The 21,694-nt window shown below is 47.6% G+C and overlaps 1 protein-coding gene across 2 annotated transcripts in view; it reads left to right on the top strand.

Annotated features, from left to right (window-relative positions):
• elmo3 (engulfment and cell motility 3) overlaps positions 1-21,694 on the top strand; it is a 207,185-nt gene that overhangs the window by 140,672 nt on the left and 44,819 nt on the right. Inside the window, exons 12-15 of one of the 2 annotated variants that reach the window (XM_038807072.1) lie at positions 2,706-2,837; positions 6,836-6,940; positions 9,714-9,822; positions 15,226-15,362. In XM_038807072.1, the coding sequence (XP_038663000.1) occupies positions 2,706-2,837; positions 6,836-6,940; positions 9,714-9,822; positions 15,226-15,362 (483 nt within the window). Of the gene's footprint in view, positions 1-2,705; positions 2,838-6,835; positions 6,941-9,713; positions 9,823-15,225; positions 15,363-19,136; positions 19,589-21,694 lie in introns of those variants that run through there. The other variant, XM_038807073.1, reaches the window with a different exon arrangement.

Genomic DNA, 21,694 nt, shown 5'->3' with positions numbered 1-21,694 from the left:
GTGGATTGGCCACGCTAAATTGCCCCTTAATTGGAAAAAATAATTGGGTAATCTAAATTTATAAAAAAAAACAGCAGCCTATCTGATCTTTCCACATAGCTTAAGAAAAAAATTACATCCCTCCTAAATATGTTCGCTAATGTGACTGCAGCGTTTATGTTGACGTTCCATATTGAACTGTATAAAGGGATTGCTCACCTTACCTTCGGATAACCCATTCACTTTTGCACACAGTCGTATGTTGAGGTCTAAACAGTGGTTTGTAAAAGATTAGCATAATTGATTTTGTATTCAAGGATCCCGTACGCTTTTTAGCAGCTTTCTCAACTTGTCCTGCCAGTTCAAATATTTGTTTACATGCCCCCACACCAGGCCTCTCTCCATTCCTGCCTGCTTCAATCTAATCCGTCATGTGTCTGCCCAATGCATCAGCCTACGTTCACCTGAAGTCTGTTTGAATCTTCTTCACTGTTTGTCACGTTGCCAAATTTTTTGTCAGACTTTGGAATCATGTCTCCCAAATGCATATCCTTAATAAAAATGAACTAGAGCAGTGAGCCTAATACGGATCCCCGGCGATATTTCTGTCTGCCACATCCAGTCTGAAAAACAAGCGTTCACCACCAGTCCCGTGCTTCTGTCATGCAGCCAACATCATCTGCACATTGCCACTGTCTTTTAATCCCATGGGCTTCGATGATACCCACTGTTTGCTGTGCTCAGTTTGCTTGCCTCATTCAATTTTAAGGGATGTGTCAATTCAGCAGAGCTGTGGACTCATTGGAATGCAGCTGTCAATTGGGTGGTTGCACTGGGAGTGTCCAGTGATTTGTGTTTGGACAGCCACAGCCCAGGTTGGGAAATACAGGACTCCAGGACTGTCTTTCGATAGCAGTCAGTGTGTGAGAATGCAAGAGATCAGTTGGTAGTGAAGGTGCTTGCAATTCGGTGCAGTGGCCTTCAGGTCGATTAAACAATTTACACTTTAGACAATCATTGCATGTCCCCACCTTACAATCTCCCTTCCTGCATTCAGGAGCCTCCTACAGTCGCAATGACATCATTTTTCTATTTCCCTTCGAACTGCTCAAAATCATTGCACCAACATCTCGCACGTCTTAAGCATCTGTAAAATGTGCTGAGCAAATCATTTCCATCAAATCGTCCAATAATGGTCATGAGCATCCAATTGGATTCAGTCTGGAAAGCAGTAATTCAGTGACTTGCGAACCTCCAGAGATCCATGGAATTGTCTCTCACTCCCCTTCACTTCTACATGTGCACGCACGCACACAGTTGCTTGGAGCAATGCCAACAAGCGTGGCTTCAATTACTGTACTGGCTGAAGTTATTCGTGAAGGCCGCACCTTCTCAATCTTGCCTCACCTGAGGTGTGGTGGCCCTCAGGCTAAATCACCACCAGTCGGCTCTCAAAGGTGAGAACAGCCTATGGGGCTCTGGGGCTGTGGTAACATTGTTTTGCTTCCCAAGAAGCTGGCCAGGCATTGGAAGGCTGAAGATGTCAGATAGCCAATCATCAGAGACGTACAAGCAGGGCCACTAATTAAATTCAAATATGGAAACTCTCGTCCTGGTCTAGTTATTCAAGGCAGTTCTGATCTGTACTAGATCTGACCAGGCTGCACAGAGCAAAACAGTGCCAGCTATCAATCTGGCAATTGAGTGGCACGATGGAGCAGTGGTTCGCACTGCTGCTTCAGGCGCCGAGGACCTGGGTTCAATCCCAGCTCCGGGTCACTGTCCGCGTGGAGTTTGCACATTCTCCCCATGTCTGCGTGGGTCTCACCTCCACAACTCAAAACGATGTGCAGGGTAGGTGGATTGGCCACGTTAAAATTGCCCCTTAATTGAAAAAAAAGAATTGGTACTCTAAATTTTTTTTAAAAATCAATCTGGGGGCATAGACAGACAAATGGCAGTTGAAATCTGAGGCAGAGAAGTGTGAAATGCCTCACTCTGGTGGGAAGGAAAGCAGAAAGACAGTAAAGGTGGTGGGGGAGGGGGGTGCAGTGGGTGTGTGCAGGGCTGGAGGTATAAGGAAGTTATGATAAACCTGCCTAAAATACTGAATTGGAGGCAGCACGGTAGCACAGTGGTTAGCACTGTTGCCTACGGCACTGAGGACCCGGGTTCGAATCCTGGCCCTTGGTCACTGTCCGTGTGGGTTTTGCACATTCTCCCCGTGTCTGCGTGGGTTTCGCCCCCACAACCCAAAAGATGTGCAGGGTAGGTGGATTGGCCACACTAAATTGCCCCTTAATTGGAAAAAATAATTGGGTACGCTAAATTTTTTTTAAATTTAAACAAAATACTGAGTTGGCCTCACCTGGATTGTTGCATCTCCCTGGTCCAGAACTTGAAAATTGCTGAAAAAAGAGACATGTTGCTGAAGCTTTTCATCCCTTACTCATCAGGACAAATGCAAGACTAACAAATTTCAAATGATCAACTTGTACTACAAGAGAAAAAGGTGCTGATTGGTTGGTGAGTTGACTCTGACTGGCCAGAGTGTTGCCATGGAGAAAACAATGCGCAACTGTCAGCTCCCACTCCGATGTCTGACCCACCCCCACTCCGCTGTCCCGTCCCACCGCCGCCAATCCTAGCTTTACTAATGACCTGCAATGCTTTATTGATCCATGCTTAATTTCCACTTTCTTCATGGTTGTCTCTTTCCCTTTTAGGAGCAAAGGGAAATGGTGCACAGTCTGCGCCAAGCTGCCTTCGAATCCGATGCTGACACCTTGACCGGGAACTTTAACACGGACCGACGAAAGTCTTTGTGTGCCAGAGAGTTCAGGAAGCTTGGTTTCCCCGTGAGTTTGAGCATCTCTTTCTCTTTTTTAAGGGGAGCGTGTGTTGCCTGAGGACTCTCATCTAACTGGGTGACTTCCACCAATTAAATTGAATAATCTCCTTATGGATTGAGACTCTGGTGCAATTTGATTTTGGTCAAATCCTTACAACATCATGTCCCCCAAGCAAAGGAAAAGTGGTTGGTTTTCTGTCCTGTCTATATTCCAGCCATTTTGCTCCATTTTGCCCAAGTTGGGTTGCAGTTAAGTCCTATCCGAAATGTGTTGCTGGCAGTTAAAACATTACTGTTTATTCATTAAGATTCCTCAAATCCACCTTCTTCACAGCAAATTAAAACTGCTTGGTCAATTTAGTTGAATCACTATTTCCATGTTGTTTAATGATTGGAATGTATTCTTTTGTTAAATTCTGCTGAGGGGCCACATTAATATCTGGCCAGTAAATGAGCAGCAAAATTTCTGTGTTTGCACTGTACAGTGAGACTGAAATGTATTGAATGAAGTACCATTGGTTCAGCACTAACACTTGACCCATAACCTTTGTTTTGCCATGTCTGGTAGTGAGTTATTGGACCAGACACTGAACAGTGAAGTTGTGTGATGGCAGCAAGGACTGTGTGGCCTCTTGCGGTCTGGGTGGAACTGACTGTCCAGGCTCACAGCAGCGGGACAATCTCCTGTGAACATAAGAACTAGGAGCAGGAGTAGGCCATCTGGCCCCTCGAGCCTGCTCCGCCATTCAATGAGATCATGGCTGATCTTTTGTGGACTCAGCTCCACTTTCCGGCCCGAACACCATAACCCTTAATCCCTTTATTCTTCAAAAAACTATCTATCTTTACCTTAAAAACATGTAATGAAGGAGCCTCAACTGCTTCACTGGGCAAGGAATTCCATAGATTCACAACCCTTTGGGTGAAGAAGTTCCTCCTAAACTCAGTTCTAAATCTACTTCCCCTTATTTTGAGGCTATGCCCCCTAGTTCTGCTGTCACCCGCCAGTGGAAACAACCTGCCCGCATCTATCCTATCTATTCCCTTCATAATTTTAAATGTTTCTATAAGATCCCCCCTCATCCTTCTAAATTCCAACGAGTATAGTCCCAGTCTACTCAACCTCTCCTCATAATCCAACCCCTTCAGCTCTGGGATTAACCTAGTGAATCTCCTCTGCACACCCTCCAGCGCCAGTACGTCCTTTCTCAAGTAAGGAGACCAAAACTGAACACAATACTCCAGGTGTGGCCGCACTAACACCTTATACAATTGCAACATAACCTCCCTAGTCTTAAACTCCATCCCTCTAGCAATGAAGGACAAAATTCCATTTGCCTTCTTAATCACCTGTTGCACTTGTAAACCAACCTTCTGTGACTCATGCACTAGCACACCCAAGTCTCTCTGAACAGCGGCATGCTTTAATATTTTATCGTTTAAATAATAATCCCGTTTGCTGTTATTCCTACCAAAATGGATAACCTCACATTTGTCAACATTGTATTCCATCTGCCAGACCCGAGCCCATTCACTTAACCTATCCAAATCCCTCTGCAGACTTCCAGTATCCTCTGCACTTTTCGCTTTACCACTCATCTTAGTGTCATCTGCAAACTTGGACACATTGCCCTTGGTCCCCAACTCCAAATCATCAATGTAAATTGTGAACAATTGTGGGCCCAACACGGATCCCTGAGGGACACCACTAGCTACTGATTGCCAACCAGAGAAACACCCATTTATCCCAACTCTTTGCTTTCTATTAATTAACCAATCCTCTATCCATGCTACTACTTTACCCTTAATGCCATGCATCTTTATCTTATGCAGCAACCTTTTGTGTGGCACCTTGTCAAAGGCTTTCTGGAAATCCAGATATACCACATCCATCGGCTCCCCGTTATCTACTGCACTGGTAATGTCCTCAAAAAATTCCACTAAATTAGTTAGGCACGACCTGCCTTTTACGAACCCATGCTGCGTCTGCCCAATGGGACAATTTCTATCCAGATGCCTCGCAATTTCTTCCTTGATGATAGATTCCAGCATCTTCCCTATTACCGAAGTTAAACTCACTGGCCTATAATTTCCTGCTTTCTGCCTACCTCCTTTTTTAAACAGTGGCGTCACGTTTGCTAATTTCCAATCCACCGGGACCACCCCAGAGTCTAGTGAATTTCGGTAAATTATCACCAGTGCATCTGCAATTTCCCTAGCCATCTCTTTTAGCACTCTGGGATGCATTCCATCAGGGCCAGGAGACTTGTCTACCTTTAGCCCCATTAGCTTGCCCATCACTCCCTCCTTAGTGATAACAATCGTCTCAAGGTCCTCACCTGTCATAGCCTCATTTCTATCAGTCACTGGCATGTTATTTGTGTCTTCCACTGTGAAGACCGACCCAAAAAACCTGTTCAGTTCCTCAGCCATTTCCTCATTTCCCATTATTAAAACTCCCTTCTCATCCTCTAAAGGACCAATATTTACCTTAGCCACTCTTTTTTGTCTTATATATTTGTAAAAACTTTTACTGTCTGTTTTTATATTCTGAGCAAGTTTACTCTCATACTCTATTTTACTCTTCTTTATAGCTTTTTTAGTAGCTTTCTGTTGCCCCCTAAAGATTTCCCAGTCCTCTAATCTCCCAGCAATCTTTGCCACTTTATATGCTTTTTCCTTCAATTTGATACTCTCCCTTATTTCCTTAGATATCCACGGTCGATTTTCCCTCTTTCTTCCGTCCTTCCTTTTTGTTGGTATAAACCTTTGCTGAGCACTGTGAAAAATCGCTTGGAAGGTTCTCCACTGTTCCTCAACTGTTCCACCATAGAGTCTTAGCTCCCAGTCTACCTTAGCTAGTTCTTCTCTCATCCCCTTGTAATCTCCTTTGTTTAAACACAAAACACTAGTATTTGATTTTACTTTCTCACCCTCCATCTGTATTTTAAATTCCACCATATTGTGATCGCTCCTTCCGAGAGGATCCCTAACTATGAGATCATGAATCAATCCTGTCTCATTACACAGGACAAGATCTAGGACCGCTTGTTCCCTCGTAGGTTCCATTACATACTGTTCTAGGAAACTATCGCGGATACATTCTATAAACTCCTCCTCACGGTTGCCTTGACCGACCTGGTTAAACCAATCGACATGTAGATTAAAATCCCCCATGATAACTGCTGTACCATTTCTACATGCATCAGTTATTTCTTTGTTTATTGCCTGCCCCACCATCTCGTTACTATTTGGTGGCCGATAGACTACTCCTATCAGTGACTTTTTCGCCTTACTATTCCTGATTTCCACCCAAATGGATTCAACCTTATCCTCCATAGCACCGATGTCATCCCTTACTATTGCCCGGATGTCATCCTTAAATAACAGAGCAACACCACCTCCCTTACCATCCACTCTGTCCTTCCGAATAGTTTGATACCCTCGGATATTTAACTCCCAGTCGTGACCATCCTTTAACCATGTTTCCGTAATGGCCACTAAATCATAGTCCTTCACGATGATTTGTGCCACCAACTCATTTACTTTATTCCGAATACTACGAGCATTCAGGTAAAGTACACTTATGTTGGTTTTTTTACCTCTGTTTTGAATCTTAACATCTCCAGTTTTATTCCTTTTGTTATTACTGGGCCTATTCACTGTGCTCCCCTCAGTCACTGTACCTTGTACTGTCGCCCTTATGGATTTCTGACTATGTCTTCTCTGCCTTGCACTTTTCCCCTTACTTCCTTTTGTTTCTGTCCCTGTTTTACTACCTTCCAACTTCCAGCATTGGTTCCCATCCCCCTGCCACATTAGTTTAAACCCTCCCCAACAGCTCTAGAAAACACCCCCCCTAGGACATCGGTTCCAGTCCTGCCCAAGTGAAGGCTGCACTGCGACAGGATGCAGGCCTTTCAGGGGACAGAGAGCACGCGAGCGAGGAATATCTTCATGCAACCAGTTTCCTCCCAGTAAATCTGTTGTCTGCTCCTCCTCCAGAACAATGCCAATCCCTCCTTAGACTTCAGTCGAACACCTCCTGGGTTGCTGCCTCTGGATAACATGATCTACTTTGCCTCACACCACTCTGATGCCTATAACCGGGTAAGTTGGCACCCTCCCACTGTCAGAACCAGCAGCTGACACTGTTTAAGTCTTAGACTGCCACTCTGAGTCAGCTGCGTTGCTTTCCATTTGAGAGGGAACCTTTTCCTTAAAGTGTAGGAGGTAGGATTAAAAGCAATTATCGCTATGCAAGAAGGGTGTTGGGCACATGAGGAAACATGGATGAATTTTTTATGCACCGTTGTGGGAGACAACCTAACTGAGGATTACCAACCAGTTGGACGGGGATGGGAATAGGCCGGAGTTTCTTGTTGCCAATCCCCCTTCACCCGTGCCTGCCATTGGGTTGGTGAATAATGGGGATGTTTGGGGTAGACAGAGTATGTGCACAGAATTCTCATTGGGGCAGAGAATGGGAGAGGAGGGGAATGAGGATGAACATTGGAGCAGGAAAACGATGGCAGAATGTTGGGCATTCAACCCGGTCGGGCTCTGAGAAATAAAACTACACTCGCCTCACAGAAAAAAAGTTTATTGCTTCATCACAATCCTTCACTGGATGTAGAAGGTTCTCCGTTTCTGAGGCAAACTGGTTAGAGGCCTTGTAGACTGATGATAATGATCTGATCCTTCACAATTTGGTGCAGGTCGACTGAATAAATGGCATTACTTGGAGCAATTCTCCATCTCACACTTCTCTGTCTCTCAGCTCAGTCAAGAGGTCAGTTTTTCAAAGAACTATATAGCGCGATTCTGAGGCCTGCAGAGCACGAGGGGACTAGACCCCATTCCCAACTTTTTTGTTGTTGGTCGGAAGTTGCTGGTGTCTGCCAGACCACTGGGGGGGCTGTTACGTTTGCCTGCAATAGTCCCATAGTGAGTGCGTTTAGCCGCGTGTTTCCCAGTGCTTGCAGTGCTGAGAAACGCACCATAAAATGGCACTCGCGTTCGATAGGAGGCCTCAGCAGGGAACCCGCAACCAAGGCCGCACATAGCCTCATTTTGTGTACTGGGGAGCTCCTCCCGCCGGAACTCACCATTGCAGCAAGAGATCGGGTGCTATTTAAAAATGGCATCCCAACCTCTCTCTGGAGGTACCCAACCATCTCCCCGTCCCCCCCCCCACCCCACACTGGGCACCCCACACTGGGCACCCCCGGCCAGATCGCCACAACACAAAAAATGCCAGCCTAGCTCCTCAGTACCACCAGGCTGGCACCAAGGTGGCACTGCCACCCTGCCCAAAGTGCATACACCTGGGGGGCCTCCAATCCCCTGGGACATCCTCATGCGTGCCATTCGGTCTGGTGCCTATTTGTGGAGCCCAGAACTGAATGGTGCTCCTCCGAGGTCTCCAATACGAAGGAAATAGATCCTACGCCTCGGGTATGTCTGGAATCTGCACATTAAAGTGAGACTAGCTGTCTTGCTTTAATATGCAGATTTTTTAAATGTATTTTTATTCAGGTTTTTAACATTTTAACATTTAAAACTCACATTACAAAGTAAAACTGACACCCTAACCAACCTCCCCACCTCGTCACCTCTTCTCCACCCTAGCGTTTTCCAAGTACGATAACTCCATTGAATCCCCCAGTCACACCCAGGCACAGGATGGAGAAACTGACCTCCACCCCAACAGGACCAGCCTGCGAGCGATCAACGAGACGAAGGACAAAACATCTGCCCCCACTCTGTCTGCAACTCTGGCAAGTCCGACACCTCAAATATGGCCCCCAGAGAGGGGCTCTAAATCCACGTGCAAGATCGGCAACATGGTGCTGAAGAACAACCTCCAAAATTTCTCCGACTTCGGGCAGGACTAGAACAAGTGTACGTGATTGTCGGGGCCCCAACCACACCGCTCACACACACCCTCCACTCAAACAATCAGCTCATCTTTGACTTTGTCAGGTGCTCTCTGTGCACCTTTAGCTGCATTAACCCCAGTCTTGCGCACGAGATTGAGGCATTCAGCTACGCAGCACCTCACACCCCAACTCCTGCAGTGCCACCCCCAGCTCCTCCTGCCACTTGACCATAACCCCCTCCAGAGACACCATATCCTCGTTAACAATTCTCCCATAGATCACCAAGGTAACCACCCCCCCCCCCCCTCCAACCCCACTGACTAATATGCAGATTTGCTAAAAAAGGTGATCTCGCCCACAATGGGCAGGATTTACATTGACAACGTCTTGCGAGATCTAATGCAATCTCACGTGGCTTTGCAAGCCGGGTAGATCCCGGGATGGTGTCTCACAACTTCTATCGGATACATGGCGAGCTGCTTTAAGAGCACAGCATGGCCATCAAATCATGCCCAATGGCCCCTTTCTCCTTATGACTATTCAATAAGGGCAGCACGGTGGCCTAGTGGTTAGCACAACCGCCTCACGGCGCTGAGGTCTCAGGTTCGATTCCGGCTCTGGGTCACTGTCCGTGTGGAGTTTGCACATTCTCCCCGTGTCTGCGTGGGTTTCGCCCCCACAACACAAAAATGTGCAGAGTAGGTGGATTGGCCACACTAAATTGCCCCTTAATTGGAAAAAATTATTGGGTAATCTAAATTTAAAAAAAAAAAATGACTATTCAATAAAACTTGTGTGTGTGTGCAAGCACACGCGTGCGTGGCCTGTGTGTAGGTTTGTTTGTATGTTCAGAACAACATTGTGTTATGAAATATCAAGAATGGTCTCCTGGTTCAGACACTGAAATGAGGCCAACGTATAGAGCCATCACCAATGCTTTCTGGAGAAGTGGAGAGAGTTGCAAAATTCAGGGAAAAACATTCTCTCTTTCTCCTTGACAGTTTGTCCTTGAGAACAGCAGCCGTGAAGACAAGCACGAATGTCCATTCGGCCGTGGGAGCATTCAGCTCACCATAATCCTCTGTGAGATACTGAAGATCGGAGACCCACGTAAGTTTACCAAAGACCCTGTGTTGCTGTTAGTTACTGTAAAGAGGTGACGGATATTTATCCAAAGCAAGAAAGGAAGAATAATCATCCTTGGGACATTGGAGGAGTTTGCCGTGGAATGCACCTCGTGTGAGGAGAAGAATGCATGTTGGGTAAATTCTGGGGCTGGGCCGGGAGCGCTCAAAGGGAAGTTTTGCCCTCCCAAGAATTGAACTGGTTGACTTGGCAACTGTGAAAGGCATGGGCCTGGTAGGCCAGAGACCTTTTTCTTGTTACGCAGCTTCATGTGTAACAGCTGAACCAACAGATATATTGGTGGGGAAATCTTTACCTTCAGGAATAGAAAAGTAACATCCATGCAATCCATCACTAGCTTAGCATTTGGTTAAATAGGAAAATCAAAACTAACTTAAGGTGAATGTCCAAGGGAATGGAGGAGGCTTTCAGTGCTGGGAAATATAACCTGATCGAAGTCTTCAAGATATTAACAGCAACCCGAATGAATATGTTCCACCCGGAGGTGGAGGACAAATGTGAATGGTGCCAGAGAGGCCTGGCACAGGGCAGCACAGTGGCACAGTGCTTATCATTGGTGCCTCACGGTGCCGAGGTCCCAGGTTCAATCCCAGGTCTGTCCGTGTGGAGTTTACACATTCTCCTCGTATTTGCGTGGGTTTCATCCCACAACCCAAAAGATGTGCAGTGTAGGTGGATTGGTCACGCTAAATTGCCCCTTAATTGGAAAAAAAAATGAATTGGGTGCTCTAAATTAAAAAAAAAAAAAATTTTAAAGAGAGGCCCGGCCAACCACGCCCACACGTTCTGGGCCTGCCCCAGACTTGTCGGGTTCTGGACAGCCTTCTCTGAGGCATTCTCTGAGGCAATGTCCAAGGTTGTGGGGGTGAGGGTGAAGCCATGCCCAATAGTGGCAATCTTCGGGGTATCGGAGCAGCCAGAGCTACACGTGGGGAAGGGGGCCAAAGCCCTTGCTTTCGCTTCCCTAATCGCATGCCGGAGAATCCTGCTCGGCTGACGATCAGCAGCACCACCCACAGCTGCAGACTGGCTCGCTGACCTGGCGGAATTTCTCCACTTGAAGAAGATGAAACACACCATCCGACAGTCGGGGGAGGCTTCCTCAAAGCATGAGGGCAGTTCCAGGACTTCAAGGCCAACAATAACTAGAAAGGAAGAAAAGAAAAAGATTAGAAGAGGACTGACAGGAATACACAACCCAGGGGGAGGGGCGGGAATCAGGAAGGAACAGGAGGGGAACAAAGGGAACAAGGGGGTAGGAGGAGGGCAAGAGCGGAAGTAAAAGGGGCACCACCCCGAGCGGTCAGGGAGGATACCAAGGGGGGACTCAGGCGGCGGGGGGCATCGAGACAGATGGTGATAAAATGTAAATAGGTACAAAGAATCTAATATACTGCAGAATAACATACATAAAATGCAACTGTATATAAAATCAAAAATGCCAACAAAAATATTTTGGGCGGAATTCTCCGCTCCCGATAAAAATCGGGATGGCCGTCGTGAAATCGGCCGAGCTTCACGATGGCCTCGGGGCCCGCTCCCCGCACCTAATTCACCCCCACCCGGGGGGCTAGGAGCGGACCCCCGTTGTTCCCGGCTGCGACCTCGTCGCGCTGGAAATGACGCGGAAATGGCGCTTTTCTGATGTCATCCGCGCATGCGCGGGTTGCCGGTTCCAACCCACGCATGCGCGGATGACATCAGCGCACAGACGACACGAACCCACGCATGCGAGGTGCCGTCTTTCTCCTCCGCCGCCCGGCAAGACGTGGCGGCTTGGTCTTGCCGCGCGGCGGAACGGAAAGAGTGCGTCTGTTTTGGACGCTCCCGAGCAGAGTCGCGGTGCTCCCATCCAAATTGGGTCCCTAGATGCCCCAAACAGGCATCTGGCGCCCGTTTCACGAATGTTGCTGCCGTGGTGAAACGGGCGTGTAGGGCCGACCGCTTGGCCCATCGGGCTCGGAGAATTGCCGTTTGCTGTGAAAAACGGCGAGCGGCGATTTGTCCGAGCCGGGGGTGGGGGGGGGGTGGGGGGGGGGGGGAGGGGCAGAATCGCTGGTGGCGCCAGGGGGTCGTAAAAAATGCGAAACATTAGGGCCAGCTATTCAGGAGAGGTATCAGGAATCCAAGCACACAGGATGGTAGAGGTTGGAACTCTCTTTCACAAATGGCAATTGACGCTAGATCAGCTGTTAATTTTAAATCTGAGATAGATAATCTTTTGTTAAGCAAAGATATTAAGGGATATGGGCCAAAGGCAGGAATATGGAGTTAGGTCACAGATCAGCCCTGGTCTCATTAAATTGTGGTGCAGGCTCGAGGGGCTGAATAGCCCACTCCTGCACCTATGCTTCCGTTTTTTTTCACATCCAAGTGTTGGCATCAAGCATGCCCAGGCCAAGGAGTACAAATGCTGCTCGTGTTAGGTACAGAGTTAAGTTCCCTATGAGCTCTTCAAGGTAAACCCTAATCCCAAATTTAGAAGAGTACGCCTTAATCTAACATGACAGTCCCATTTCCCCACTAGCCATCCCTGCAGCCTCTCCAAGTGTAATTTGGTCATATATTTGTTTAAAGGTGAGCTATCTTCCTGTAAGATGTGTGTGCTTTATTTTTATTCATTCACGGGATCTGGACATCATTGGCTGGGCCAGCATTTGTTGCCCATCCTTAATTGTCCTTGAACTGAGTGGCTTGCTAGACCATTTCAGAGGGCAGTTAAGAGTCAACCACATTGTGGTAGAATCACATGTAGGCCAGACCAGGTAAGGGCGGCAGATTTCCTTCCCTGAAGAACCAGATGGGGTTTTTCTTCCACAAGAATAGGCAATGGTTTCATAGTCATCATTGGAACATACACATACAGTGCAGAAGGAGGCCATTCGGCCCATTGAGTCTGCACCGACCCACTTAAGCCCTCACTTCCACCCTATCCCTGTAACCCAATAACCCCTCCTAACCTTTTTTGGGGCATTAAGGGCAATTTAGCATGGCAAATCCAACTAACCTGTACATCTTTGGACTGTGGGAGGAAACCGGAGCACCCGGAGGAAACCCATGCATACACGGGGAGAACGTGCAGACTCCGCACAGATAGTGACCCAGCGGGGAATCGAACCTGGGACCCTGGCGCTGTGAAGCCACTGTGCTACCATGCTCTCCTAAGAGAAATTAGTTTCTCTTTGACTTCAAATTTCACCATCCGCTATGGTGGGATTCGAGCCCAGGTCCCCAGATCATTACCCTCGGGTTCCTGGATTACTAGTCCAGTGACAATACCACTACGCTACCACCTCCACCTCAGTAATCCAGACGGTACTGTTGTGTTTTGCTTCTTCATGTAGCATAAGCAGCTTCCTTGATGTATGTTCTGACAAAGGAAGGTTCATACTTGGAGATAGGTTTAACACATTTATTAAACAGTTAATAATTCTCCTACTTGAGTTCAACTCTCCTGCTAATCTTACTATAATAACTCAATCTAACTAACCAGTCTGCTCTAAGCCACATGGTGGGTGTGATGCTTCTGATCTGCCCCGTCCTCTCTAAGTGTCGCCTGTGGAAAGAGAGAAAGAGCATGTGTGCCCTGTCCTTTTATATATAGGTTTTGTAATGCCCCGTTGTGGTAGTGTCACCTCTGGGTGTCTTGACTGCCCATTGGTCGTGTCCTATTCTATGTGTTCATTAGCAGTATGTCTGCATGTCGTTATATCTCCGGTGCTCCCTCTAGTGTTTACTTAGTTGTAGTGTATTCAGGGCCGGCTCAAGGTACCGGCAACTCGGGCAGTCGCCCGGGGCGCCATGTGCTAGGGGGCCATCAGTACTGAGGTTGTAAGATTCTAAGGACGATCTGCGCATTTGCAACATGTTGCCTCCGCTTGATGGCAGCTACGCATGCTCAGTAGCTGCCCACGCGCAGTCCGGAGTCACGTGGGGTGCTCCTTCAGCCCCGGCCCCAGCCCCGCCCCCTGTGCGGCCGCCATGTTGATTGGCCTCGGCCGCCTGCCGGTCTGGTTCAGCCGCTGGCGGCTGCTCAGTGTCTGTGTGAGGCAGTGGCTGCACGGAGGGTCCTTGGGGGGAGGAGGACCGCCAAGGGGAGCAGGAAAAGGCTATCCGCAGCGGGGAAAGGTGATGGAGCACAGCGCTGGAGGCCTTTAAAATTGGCACTTGTAAGGGCGCCGAAGTTCAGCTTGCCCGGGGCGCCAGCAACCCTAGGGCCGCTGCTGAGTGTATTTACATTAACCCCTTGTGTATTTACAGTGATGCATATCACCACAGGTACCATGCAATGAAATGAGCAGGCCAGGCAGTATGGAAATCAATTTGCAGGGGGTGTTGACAGGGAGCCGAGTCCTGTACAGGAATTTGAAGCCAGCGACAGAACTGAGGGAATTTGTGTTTTGTGAGGTGGCTCCCAGCATTCTCTGACATCAGTCTAGAATGTTATAGGTCCCAGTCTGTTGCCACAATCTCCTCAAATCCAAACAAAGCATGATCTTTCAGGAATGAAATTGGGAAACGCATGTACCTACAGAGTATGGTGGAACTTTCAAACTCTCTTTCACAAATATCAATTGATCCTAGTTCAATCTGAGATGTGTGGTGAATGTGATTCACACCGGATTGTAATCTGTATATACATGTGTCTGTATTGTAAGTGCAGTTGCACTACCTGTCCTCCAGGGGGAGTAGCTCTGGGAATGCTCGAGTTGTATGGGGCTTCTCCCTTGGCTCTGCCCAGGACTCCTCCCCCGGAAGCTCCTGTATAAAAGCTCAGTGCAACATGGTCAGCCGGCCAGTTCACCGAAAGTTCAATGGCTAACCGGCTGGCTCTGTTGTGAGTATATTAAAACCGCTATTCTAATCCTACAAGCACGTGTCCGTAGAATTGTTGGTTCCAACAAGATGAGAGATTTTTATTATGCACTGGTGTTAAACAGACATGAGGCAAAGAGACAATGTGACAGATCAATCACGATCTAATTGAAATGGCGGAACATACTCCAGGGGTTAAATGGCTACTCCTGTTCGACCCTGGGATCCTGACTCCAGCAGACAGGTTAGCTGGATTCAGACTCCAATCCTACAAGGTCAAGGTTTAAGGTGTTCCATCGCCACAGGATAGCTGTAGTCCCCAGCCATTACCATCAGAATTAGCAACCAAACTTTTCTCTTTAGATTCCTCTTTGTTAAGTGGACAGAACTCCGTTTAAGGTGGGCTATCATTTTACATTGAGTTGCTGCTACCTTATCGAATAATGTCTCCATACAGTGTTCACAAGAGCTAAAAGTAAGACATCATAAAGAGTGGAGCTTTAAGTGTCCATGTTGTTGCCTTCCTAAAATATCTCTGCTTCTCCTTTGCAGCTTCAGAGACAGGACAGGACTTCTACCCCATGTTCTTTGCCCAGGACAGGGTTTTTGAGGAGTTCTTCTGCATCTGCATCCTGCTGCTGAACAAGACATGGAAAGAGATGCGAGCCACACAGGAGGACTTTGACAAGGTAACACCTCCAAATTACACTTTGGTGGGGGGGGGGGGGGGGGGGGGGGGGGGGGGGTACAGAAACATGTGCAGGGTTAAAGAGCAGGAATGCATTTTTTTTTTCAAAAGTCTAGTACAGGCATGATGGGCCAAATGGCCTCCTCCAGCGCTATAACCGTAACATACTATGATTGAATTGGTGCATAGAGTGAATGGTCATGGCAAAAAGTGACTCTCAGAGAGTCCAGTCAAACACTGAACAGTCTCAATACAGAGCCAGGCAGGTGCTAAACCTACTTGGAAAGGTGTATTTTGTTTTCATTCCTTTGCCCACTGGTTCTGCCCTGTGGCCCTGCTGTGGTACTGACTTGTAGGTACCTGGAGGACTCCCAAACCTCAGTCAAACTCTTATTCACCACCTGAAAGGCTAAACAGATGAGTGTCGGTGGACATGTCATGGATGTGGTTCAGCACTGCCCAAGCTGATGATTTTGGATCCAGGATTAACCTGTGGACATCAGGAGGCAAACCTCTGACAGATGTTTTATTGTCAATAGCCCATTGCTGTCTGATCCCAAGCCTGTACTGTATTAATTGTTCTCACCCTGGCATTTGTTCCCGCTCTGCTGAGGGGTGGGTCAGGGAGGCAGGAGAAATTAGGGGCAATGTTGCCACACTGTAGCCAACTGGGTGCTGTGTTTATCCTGGTCACATCCCTGCTGGAAAATGAATGAGTTACCTCAGCCTCACTTTCTACAGGGCCACCTTTCCTTGGGCTGAGCTGTGAGCACCCTGGAGGTTCCCATCACCTTCTGGAGCCTCCGCCCTTGAACCTGTGAACTCAAGGGAGACGGTGAGTGCCAGCTATTCAACCCTAGAGGAAACTCGGCGGAGTCCAATCCTATTGCTGCACAAGCCTCAGCAGTGAAAACAAAGCTGCCTTTATTGCCTGGCGGGCAAGGTCAATTAATTGAGCCCAGGTCAGACATTGGACAAATCAGGGACTCGATGAATATGCTTTGCTGAACCTTGGAGTATCTGTATTAATCCAGGCCATGCATGGGGAAGGCACTCGGAACACATCGCTATGGTGACTGAGGGTATCTGCTTCAATTTGTTTTTGTTCATTTGAAATGGATTTTTAAAATAAACAGGTTTTGCTTTTCTGGCATGTAAACGCTGGGGTTTATTGACTTAAACCTCTAGTGAATGGGTGACATATTCCCTGTGCTAGAGGTTTGAGACAGAAGGGTTAGGCCGAGGCCTGATTGGATAGTACCAGGCCCTATTGTGCTTTGAATGTGCTTGTGTCAGCACAGCCTGCGTGGTGTGAGTCACTGCAGAGAAATTAATGAACTGCTGCCCAGGAAGATTTCATTTTACTTTCTGCCAAACTGCTCAGCCATCCGGGGCATTGAATGACGCTGGACGTGAATGGTGGTGAGTTACGGATGTTCCTTTCGGAGTGAGAGACGGGAGGATGCACACGTTCTCCTCATCAGTCACTTCACTCAACAGTAAACGACTCCCAGTGTTCAAGGACAGTAAGGTCAAGGAGGGGAATGCCGCCATCATCTGGACACCGTCAGTTATCAGTTGTTTAAATTGGCGATGGGTCGGATGTTACCGTTATGAAACCCACCAACGGCCGTTCAATCTCTTACATTCCCAAGAGCGCCCCCTCTAAAATCCATGAATAACATCAGGGAAGAGCTTGGAGGATTTTCATCTCACCATTTGAGAGGTAAAGTGGTGGATCAGACCCTGAACCCATTATATCGCCCACTCTGCCTTCATTCCATGGGCCCAATAATAGGGGCGATGGTTTCCCGATTACAAACCTCTCCCATGAACGGCGCTATCATTCTTACGGCTGTGATCCTCTTCCGAAGCAAGTCACTTTTGCTGCACTTTTGTCAATCAACAAATGAGTTGGAAATGCTGGCGGATATCCTGTGGCATTGCTCGCAGCTCGTGTGGGATCTGGAGCACAATTATGATATTTTGTTATGAAGGTGGAGTTGAGCGTTTCCTCTGGGCTTGACCCTGGTCCTATGAGCGAGTCAAGGCTAAATAAGCCTTGTGGTCAAGTGGAGGCGAATTACTATTGGAGAAAGACTGCCAGCTGTTAGTTCCTCACTGTCTCAAATCAGTAATGACTGTCTCACACCCTCTTTTGTTTAACAATTTTACAATCTAAGATTGTTCAGTTGATATTTTCTATGCAGATTAAAATCAGGAGCGCGATGGGGATTCTTGAAGTTTGACATAAATAGATGGGGAAAGGGATATGCGGGAGGAAAAATTCCCATTTACATGGTGACTTTCACGAACACAAGACGTCCAAAAGCCTATGGAGTACTTTTGGAAGTGCAGTCAGTTTTTTAATGCAGGAAAATGCAGCAGCCGATTTGTACACAGCAAGATCCCACAGACAGCAATCTGCTAATTACCTGATCATCTGTTTTTAGCGATGTTAGGTGAAGGAAAAATATTGACCGGAGCCCCGTGGAGTTATCCTCCTCCCCATTTGATCTTGTAAGTCCACTTGCGAGGGCAGACAATACCTCGGTGTAAAGTCTTATCCAGAAGACGGAAGGTCTGACCATGTAGCACTCCCATCAGGAATTAATTTAAATGACGGTCTGGAGTGCTCGGGTTTCTGGAGTTGGAAGTTAAAGCCACAGTCTCTAGACTTGGGCGAGAGCGCTTGAAACTGGATCACTGCTGACAACCTGAAGTTCCTGCTCCCCATAATAATCGTGACCCTGGCTTGAGGGCCCAAGAGAACTGAGGTAATTTGACAATGAGGAATCATATTTAAAGGTGCTCGGCCTATTGGCAGGCCTCTTAGGTGAGGTGCTTTCAGGGGCAGCTTTAACGTACAGAACCCGCACCATAGTTGTCAGCATCTTCAGAGCAGTAGGGAGATTAGCAAATGGTCGACCTCCAAAAGATCTGGTACACAATGGGTTAAAATGAATTTCAGCAGCATGGTGGTGCAGTGGTTAGCACTGCTACCTCGCAGTGCTGAGGACGCGGGTTCGATCCCGGCTCTGGGTCACTCTCAGTGTGGAGTTTGCACATTCTCCCCGTGTTTGCGAGGGTTTAACCCCCACAACCCAAAGATATTCAGGCTAGGTGGATTGGCCAGACTAAATTGCCCCTTAATTGGAAAAAGAAATAATTGGGTACCCTAAATTTGTTTTCAAAAAATGAATCTCTTACAGTGCAATGCCCGTTTAACTTATTGTTCAGAATTGAAGAGGAGGGAACATTAAAGGGTTAAAAACCTTTGAAATACAGCCTGGTATCATGGCAGGGCCTAGTCCGCCAAATTTCACCCCCAAGCAGACCAATGCTAACAAAGCAGTTGTCATTATTTAGCCAAGGCCTCACTTGTGGGCTGACCTTTGTATTCTCCCTCCACTCTGAGCATATAACTATCTAATGAGTTATTTCATTGAGCTCATGTAGTGGGCAGCACTGAGTGTGTGTGTGTAGGGGGAGAGAGAGAGAGAGTCAGTGTTGGAGAGCTGATAGCGTTCAGTCAGTGTGGGAGAGAGACAGTCAGTGTGAGGGAGGAGGAGAGAGAGGATGAGTGGGAGCGGGAGAGACTGAGAAAGAGAGGGACAGTGTGGGAGGGAGTGAGTGGGTCGGTGTGGGAGGGAGAGAGAGGGTCGGTGTGGGAGGGAGAAAGGGGGTCAGTGGGGGAGAGAGAGAGGGTCAGTGGGAGAGAGAGAGGGTCAGTGTGTGGGGGAGAGATAGAGGGTCAGAGTGAGGGAGTCAATGTGGAAGAGAGAGGGGATCAGTGTGGGAGAGGGGATCGGTGTGGAAGAGAGAAAGGGGATCGGTGTGGGCAAGAAAGGGTCAGTGTGAGAGGGGTCAGTGTGGAAGAGAAAGGGGATCAGTGTGGGCAATAAAGGGTCAGTGTGAGAGGGGTCAGTGTGGAAGAGAAAGGGGATCAGTGTGGGCAAGAAAGGGTCAGTGCGAGAGGGGGTCAGTGAGGGAAGGAGAGAATCAGTGAGAGAGTGAGGGTCAGTGTTGGAGCTGTACAAAGGGGAAAAGTTGTGCTTTCTCTTCACTATGGATCAGATTTATGAGGTGTTTAGATGAGCGCTCTCTATGAATTGGGTGAGTTGCTGGTTGTTGCTGGCATTTGGCAGTTGTGAGTATTTTTCCGCACAGTTTGGGTTGACTGTGGACAGCTGCAGACGATGCTGGCTCTGGCTGAGCTTCTCTAAGGTAAGGACATCATTTGCTGTTGCTCCCTTTCTGAATGGGTCAGTGCCTCAGAAACCTGATTTAGCCAGGAACAGGGAGAAAATGCAAAGCCTGGAAGTTTAACTGTGTTTGCAGGTGGCAACTTGGAAAGTGTGAATGGAACACCCTTAACAGACAGAAAATGATCCAGCTCTTTATTCCTAGGTAGTTCATCACGTCCTTTGAACCGAGCACCTCCATTCTCACAGCTAATACAATTATTTGCTGGACGCAGCAGGAGCTAGCGTATCTTGGTGTATCTTTTCTTATCCGGGATCTTACAAATCTTTAATGGTCCTCATGATGCGGATTGCAGTAACTAGGCCCATCCGCAGAGTTGAGACCCTGTTGGAATCCAATTGGGTCTCCCCATCTCGATTATGTCAACAGACAAGCTGGCAGATGGAGGGGCTCTAAGCAATAAGACCAGATGACGTTGGAGCAGAAGTAGGCCATTTGGCCCATCGAGGCTGCTCCACCGTTAAATGAGATTATGACTAATCTGATATAATCCTCAATTCCACTTTCCCGCCTTATCCCCTTATCCCTCGATTCCCATACCAATTTTAAAATCTGTCTATCTCAGCCTTGAACATATCTTTTTTTAAATTTAGAGGCAATTAAGGGCAATTTAGCGTGGCCAATCCACCTAGCCTGCACATCTTTCTGTTGTTGGGGTGAAACCCACACAAACAAGAGGAGAATGTGCAAACTCCACATGGACATTGATCCGGGTCCTCAGCACCGTGAGACAGTAGTGCTGACCACTACGTCACCGTGCCTCCAGCCTTGAACATACCTAACACCCAACTTCTACAGCCCTCTGCAGTAAAGAATTCTACAGGTTCACTACCCTCTGAGAGAAGAAATTTCTCCTCATCTCTGTCCGAAATGGGTGACCCCTGACACTGAGATCTTGCCCTCTGGTCCCAGACTCCCCCCACATGAGGAAACATCCTCTCAGCATGTACCCTGTCAAACCCCTGAGAATAATATATGTCTCAATAAGGTCCCCTTTCATTCTTCTAAACTCAAATGAGTACATATATAGAAAATTATGGAGGAGACATTTCAAGCAAAGAACACTACCTTGAAATCTCTGTTCCTGTAAAATGTACTGTTTTGTTCTGCTCTTGACGTAGCATAAGCTGCTTCCTTGATGTGCACTCTGACAAAGGAAGGTTCAGACTTGGAGGTAGCTTTAACACATTTATTAATCTGTCAACGATTCTCCTACTTGGATTCGACTCTCCTGTTAATCCTGCTATAGCTACACAGACTATCTAACCAGTCTGCTACAATCCACGTGGTGGGTGTGATGTGTTTCAATCAACCCTGTACACTCACTAAGTGTCTCCACTGGAAAGAGGACAATCATGTGTGCTGTGTCATTATATATGGGTTGGTGTAATGCCCCCCTGTGGTAGTGCCACCTCTGCGTGTATCATGAATGCCCATTGGTCGTGTCCTATCTAACTGACCTATTGGTTGAATGTCTGTGTGTCATGTCTCTGCTACTTCTAGTGTCTATCTAGTCTACGTGTCGCTCCCTGTCAGGAGTCATGTCCGGCTTACTTGAATCAGCTTTGGATTGTCGATGCTCCCCGTCTGGAGTTTGGTCTGTTTCACCTGAGTCAGTTTCGGGGCTTCTTGCCGCTTCCCGTCTGGAGTCATTTCAGGTTCACTTGAATCTTCTGAAGTTTCGTGATGCTCCCCGTCCAGGGTCAAAACAGTCAGGAATGCATTTGCTTGTGGAGAGGCTCGAGCAAATGAGGTTTGAAGTAACGTGGTGTCACCCGAGTCACCAGTAGTCTCACTGTGATTGTCGAGTGCCTCTGTACACACTAGCTGAGGTCTGTCACATTGCACATCTTGTATGGGAAGTGGGATGACGTCGTCACTTGTCTCACATACAGTGGGTAGAGCCTCAGTGTCTTCTTGTCATTCACTTGAGCTGGGTAGACTGTCAGAGTCTTCTTCTGGTGGCTCAAACAATCTGGGTGGACTGCCATAGTCGGTTTGTTGTTCACTGGAGCATGGTAGACCTGCACCGTCTGCTGCTTATTTCTCAGAGGAGGTTGCTAGACC

The sequence above is a fragment of the Scyliorhinus canicula genome, chromosome 9, assembly GCF_902713615.1.
Source record: "Scyliorhinus canicula chromosome 9, sScyCan1.1, whole genome shotgun sequence".
Lineage (NCBI taxonomy): Eukaryota > Metazoa > Chordata > Chondrichthyes > Carcharhiniformes > Scyliorhinidae > Scyliorhinus > Scyliorhinus canicula.
The sequence above is the reverse complement of the archived record's forward strand: the minus strand, read 5'-3'. Positions and strand labels throughout refer to the sequence as shown.